Source organism: Lactuca serriola, chromosome 8 (assembly GCF_051521515.1).
Source record: "Lactuca serriola cultivar US96UC23 chromosome 8, Lser_US96UC23_V15, whole genome shotgun sequence".
NCBI classification, from domain to species: Eukaryota; Viridiplantae; Streptophyta; class Magnoliopsida; order Asterales; family Asteraceae; genus Lactuca; species Lactuca serriola.
The window spans coordinates 218,878,810-218,885,191 of NC_136415.1; the positions used below are offsets into that span (position 1 = coordinate 218,878,810).

At 30.2% G+C, this 6,382-nt stretch overlaps 1 protein-coding gene across 2 annotated transcripts; it reads left to right on the plus strand.

Annotated features, from left to right (window-relative positions):
* Positions 1-293: 293 nt before the first annotated feature.
* LOC145068377 (Phototropic-responsive NPH3 family protein) lies at positions 294-4,233 on the plus strand. Of its 2 annotated transcripts, XM_079015335.1 has the most exons (4): positions 294-624; positions 1,753-1,843; positions 2,129-3,277; positions 3,720-4,233. In XM_079015335.1, exons 3-4 carry the CDS (start codon positions 2,330-2,332, stop codon positions 4,176-4,178), a joined length of 1,407 nt encoding a protein of 468 aa, XP_078871461.1. In that variant the 5' UTR covers positions 294-624; positions 1,753-1,843; positions 2,129-2,329; the 3' UTR covers positions 4,179-4,233. The 2 variants fall into 2 exon arrangements, with proteins under 2 accessions (XP_078871461.1, XP_078871460.1); XM_079015334.1 differs by lacking the exon at positions 1,753-1,843.
* Positions 4,234-6,382: the final 2,149 nt, after the last annotated feature.

A 6,382-nucleotide genomic window follows, 5' to 3' on the forward strand; every position in this document is an offset into this window, starting at 1 on the left:
AATTAGTTTATAAAATATAAATTACTTTGTTAAAGAAAATCTTGCCAAAAATATTTTATTTTCACCTAACAAATTAAAATTATTCAAAAAATATTTTTGTTAAATCACTTATTTTTTAAGCTTGTATTTTATATTATATTTTCTAACACACCTAATTTGCCATCTTTAGTAATTAATCCTATTTCTTGTCTTATTTTTAATAATTGTATTACTTCTTTATCATAATATTATTAAAAAAAAAAAAAAAAAAAACAATATATTCCTAACTCCCTCCTACCTCCGCCTCTGTCACTTCCCTGATCCATCTCTTTGTTTATTAATCACATTTCTCTCTCTCTCTGTATCTTCCCCCCAACGCAACTACGCACACATATTTCTATAACCCTTTTGCATTTGTCTCTTACTCATTTCCGAATCAAATTTTGATTTCTAGCTCTTTGTCTTCACATCTTTCTTCTCTAATTTCACCCCCAAATTGGGTTTCCAAGGTTCCCACTAAAATCACTTCTTCGTCTTCGCTTTAGGGCTTTCTCTTTCTTCATCTTCTTCATCTGTGTATCCATGGACGCTTCTTGTGATCTCGAAGTTGATGTTAATGGCGAAGAAACGTTCTTCATTCATGAGGTAAATCCAATTTCCTTCCATCTTCTAAAACCCTTTTGTCGAATTGCGTTCGTTATCCGATATCTCTGCCATTATGGTCTTTTGTTTTTGTTTCTATTGAAAATTAAGGTTAATTTGTCTTCATTCATTGTACTGACATACACATTAACTGTTTTGAACAAAATTTGCATTTATTATCGACATTTCGGTCTGCGAACACCAAATTACGCATTTTTCTTCATACGTTCATGCAATTTGAGTAAAGAAATGTTCTTTTTCTTTCCACACATCAAAATTTCATGATTCTTTTTACTAAAATGTTTTTTTGACCTTTTCCCATTTTAATTTTCAGTACAAACTTCGAGTTTTCTTAGCCACCCACATTCCATTCTTGCAAATATCTGTAGTAAAGTGTCATTTTCTCAGTGTATGTGTGTATATTATTGTATGAATGTATGCATATTTATTAGTTAGTTTTTCATTAATGTGGGGTGGGGTAGGGGGGGGGGGGTACTATCTTGAACCTTCTTTTCTCATATAGGGTAAAAGATGTTAGTGGATCTTTAGTCTTTACAACTCTTGTGAGAGTGACATAATACCTACTCACTTCATATCTAATTTTAAAATTAATCAATTTATGTAATTTCTAATTACTACATTTTTTAATAACGATTTTTAACAGAATGTAAATTTAGTGAAAGTACGTTTCTGTTAATTGCACTTTGACATATACCGAATTAATGACTGATTCTTACTCTGCTACCAAATTTATTGCAAACAGTGACTTTCCACAATTCTTTTCTGCAAAATGGTCCTATTTTTTCTACTTTATGATAATCTTCTTTTTTGGGTTCATAAATTCTTTACCTTTTTTTAGTGGCATAAATGATAAATGCACTGCAAAAATGCCATTGTGTAGTTACCTTGAGTTTTGAAATCTCAAATCGACAATGTTTATGATATGATATGAAATCGTAACATATTAGGTTCAAAGATTCGAGATGCATTTTGACTTTTAAGGTCAAACGAGTCTTTTCTAAGTGTCAAAATTTCATGGATTCTTGATGATTTCAAGATTTAGGATATATATTGAGTTTTAAGATCAATCGGGTTGATTCCATGACTCAAATTTGTGTTTGGATTTTCAAGGCCTCTCGATTAGAGATTAATTTTGACTTTCTTGGTCAAAGTTGCAAAGAATTTTATTTGAAGGGGAAGAATCGGATACTTTTTCTACATTGTAAGTGGGTTCGAACTAGATTTTGTTCTTGGTTATGTCATATTTTAAATTTCTTTGAATTATGTGGGGAAATTGTAAAAAAGTTAAGGTTATATGCAAGAAATAGAAATTTGCTTTCATATATTTGTTTATTGTAGCATCCTAATTTTATTTCATGGTATTACAACATTGTATTTTGAAAAATGTACCCAATAAACAAATAAATGAAAGAACATTGCTATTTTCTATGTTTCTCCTTTTTCTTCTAAGTGTTTGTATAATAAACTTTGTTTCTTAAAATTACAGAAAATCATATCGTCATATTGCGGAAAAATACGAAAATTATTCGCTAAATCCAAAGGCCCGACAAAAAATCTCAAAGTTATATTCAACGATTTCCCCGGAGGTCCCGAAAGTTTCGAGCTTGTTTCAAGGTTTTGCTACAACAAGGGCAAAATCGTAATTAACCCCTATACCTCACCTCGCCTATTCCGCGCCGCACATTATATGGAAATGAACGAAACGGTTAGTGGGTCCCACAATTTGCTCGAGAAAACCGAGAAATCCCTTGAAGAAATCAAGTTTTGGAGTTGGATCGAGCTTCTTTCTGCTTTAAAGTACGTTGCTATTTCTTCAAAAATCCTTCAAAAATGTTTGGATTCTTTAGTAGCGCGACTCATTTTCGCCGAATTGAGCCTTTCTTGTCCATCGATTTCATCGCCTGAAAGCTCGGCTCTTCGGTTATCAACCGATAGCAAAAGCACCGAGAGTGGTCAAACTCGTTTCTTGCGGTCAACATGGTGGTTTGAAGATTTGGTCAACGTTTTGACTCCCGATTTGGTCAAACCATTGGTCAAATCGATCATTTTTCATAATTTTGATCACGGGGTTACAAGTAGGTTTCTTGTTTACTATCATAAATCAAGATTTATCACCGCGAGTCCTGAAGAAAAACGAGAAATAACGGAAACGGTCATCGATAGTTTGTGTTTGCTTGATCAAAACTCAAACTCAAATTCAAACTCGGTTTCTTGCAAGAATTTATTCGGGATTCTAAGGGTTTCTTCGAATTTAAACATTAGTAAAATCTCGAAGAACAATTTGGAGCGTATGATTGGGTCCCGCTTGGATCAAGCGACTCTAGATGATCTTCTTGTTCCGTCTCCACACGGATCGAATTATCTTTATGATGTTAACTTAGTTTTACAGTTGGTGAAGTATTTCTTGGCCGGAAAAGGCGGCGGCGGTGGCGGTTGTTTGGCCGGAAAAAGTGGCAGTGAGGTGGCGGTTTGTGATATGAAGAAAGTTGCTCGATTGATAGATTTGTATGTTGCAGAAGTAGCTCCGGATCCCCGTTTGAAACCGTATAAGTTTTTGGCACTTTTAAAGATCCTTCCGGAATGTTCTAGAGACTCGTATGATGAAATGTACCATGCCATCAACATTTATCTTCAGGTAACAATATTATCTAAGAAAGTGCTGTCTAGATAAACGATGTTAAAAAAATGAGAGCTGATTCGTACACAATAATTTGTGTTTTAAAATATTGTGTTCTACTATAAATTGTTGTGTATGGAGAAAAGTAATTGTATACGAATCACTTCCCTTCAAAATAATAATAATAATAATAATAATAATAATAATAATAATAATAATAATAAACCCACATGGAAAATATATATATATAGAGAGAGAGAGAGAAATGGTTTGAGGGTAAATTAGTAAGTAAAAAGTTAAAAAGGGAAAAGATTCTTTTTGCTAAAATTGGTGAAACCGTGTCAATTTGGGTTGACTCACTAGCACTTTTTGTTTTATAAATAATTAATAATTAAATATGATTACAAAAATTATGATGTTATCAAGTCAAAAAATCTTATGAGTTTTTTTCTTGGCATAGGTTCACATGGGTTTATCGGATGAAGAAAAGACGAACATATGCGCTAGTCTCAACTACGAAAAACTTTCATCCGAAATATGCAATCATGTTATGCAAAATGAGAAATTTCCGTCAAAAATTACGAAATTAGCCCTTAAAGCTCAACAAGTGAACCTTGAAAATTTGTTTCTTGACATTGACATACAAAAACGGTTTGCCCTTCCACCTTGTGAAACCGAAACAAAAGATGGGAGGCATGGTCAAGTTGTACTCTATGCTAAACAAGTTGTACCACATGGAGGAAAAATGGATATTGTGAATGAAAATGAGAAGATGAGAGCACATTTAGAAGGAATGCAATGGAGGGTGATTGAATTAGAGAAAGTTTGTAAGAAAATGCAAACACAAATGACCAAAATCTTGAAATCAAGATTGTCTAGACAAAATAGTGCTAAATCTTTGCCAAGGCTTTGCTCTTGATAATGTTTTTTATTTTTCAAATATTTTTTAGTAAATAATATGAAAAAATGCCCTATTTTCTTGCCTTGTGAAACCATAAAAAGTAAACAAATAAAAAGCATTGAGTCATTGAGATTGTCACTGTGGAAATGTGGACCAAAAGATATAAATTGAAGAGGAGAATAGTGGATGTGTATTTAAGTTATTTAAAAAAAAAAATCAAACAGAATTATCAAGTGTGTGAGTAATTTATGAATATAAATTTCATCAACTCGCCACAAACAAAAAGATAGTGAAATAATTCTTGTATTTATCATAAATTATTCATTGAACCACTTGTAACAATTGCGTTAACGAAAATTTGTTTCAAAAAATACAAAAATTAAAGGTTGTTGTTAATTTTTATTGTATGAAACTATGAATCACTTTGTTATTTAAAGTTTAAACAACTTTTTGATCTGGCTTGTTCTCTGTGCATTGATGATAGTACATTCCTTTATGCTTTTCTTTCTAAGAAATGTCGCTTTATATTTTTAACTTTTGGTGTGTGTAAAATTGATGTGTCCTTTTCCAAGTCTTCCCACTCATTTTGTTTCAACGGAAGCAAAAGTTGTTCGGTCTTTTGTTCCTCAAACAATGATAATATATTAAAACTCATTAGAAGTAAATAATTCATATCATTTCATTTTTAGGTAGTGAATTGAAAGTTAGCATAATGATTTATTTAGTTCCAATGCTAAAACTAACATAAAATATAGTTTTTAGGACAACTCTAACAACCAAACTATTAGCTCATGAGTCTGCATGTCTCGTCTGTTACGTAAGACATGGTATAATACTGTATTTGACGTATATTAGACGCTGAAAATAAGAATTAAACTAATGTCAATGAAACAATGACTGAAATATGTTACGTCCACCTTGAAAGGTGGAACAAAGTGGCACAGATTGTGCAAACAATGTAAATGCGCTTTGTATTCTAATCATTAAAATAACATTAAAGTTTATCCAGTTTCATACAGTTCATTTTCTTTTTATTGAATCTGTCTCGTGTAAGAAAAACAGTCTTGATGTGAGAACATGTTTTAACCTTTATATATTAATGGTCGGACAATGTAAATCTCTCTCATGTAAATTTGTCTCAAAAGCAATCAAAACATAAGATTATCAAGTGTAATAAAATTTTGAGAAATATAAATTATATACACTTGAACCAATAATGATCATGTGAAATTGGTCATGTCTATAGTTTTTATATTTGGTTGTTGCTAATGCCTATTTTTGAAATTTAATAACTCTTTTATTGTGTTATTAATAACTTTTCTTGTCATAAGTTGATTGTTAAAAATAAACAAGGAATGTTTTAAGTGTAAATTTAAATTTGAACTTAAATACAAGTTGTTATGATGTTATCTATTACAATTTTCTGATTTAGATTGTACTTTGTGCATTAATGGCACTGCATTACTTACATTCCTTTGCAGCTTTCTGTAGTGGAAATGTCTCCCTTTTGTTTTTACTTTTGGTGTGTGTAAAAATGTCAAGTCCTTTTCAAATTCTTGCCATTCATTCTGTTTTAATGGAAAAAAAGCTGTCCGGTTGTTTGTTCCAGGATTTATAATTATCTTTATATAATATTAAAGATTAAAGATATATTTGGCGAAACTAGATGTTGAACAATGGTTATGGTTGGTAGCGGGTAGCTGATAGCTAGTAATTAAACAAGAAATCTAAGTTTTTTATTTGTTTTATGAGTTTTTGAATATAAATGTAAATATATATTCATATGAATGTAGATATTAATTCATATATATCTTTCTTACTTTCTCAACTTTTTTTCTAAGCTTACAATATATATATATATATATATATATATATATATATATATATATATATATATATATATATATATATATATATATAGGGTTAGATTATTTTGTTTTTAATATCTATTGTGTGCATGTATGATTGATTCTTGACCAATTATTTTAGTTATTTTAAGAAAGTAATTAATGTATATTAGATGTTGAAGATATAATGGAAATTAATTACATCTTTAGGATTTAATATGCATTAATTATTTTCTTAAAATAACTAAAATGATTGGTCCAAAATCAATCATACATACACACAATAGATAGTGAAAACATTTGAACATATATATATATATATATATATATATATATATATATATATATATATATATATATATATATAAGGAGAAT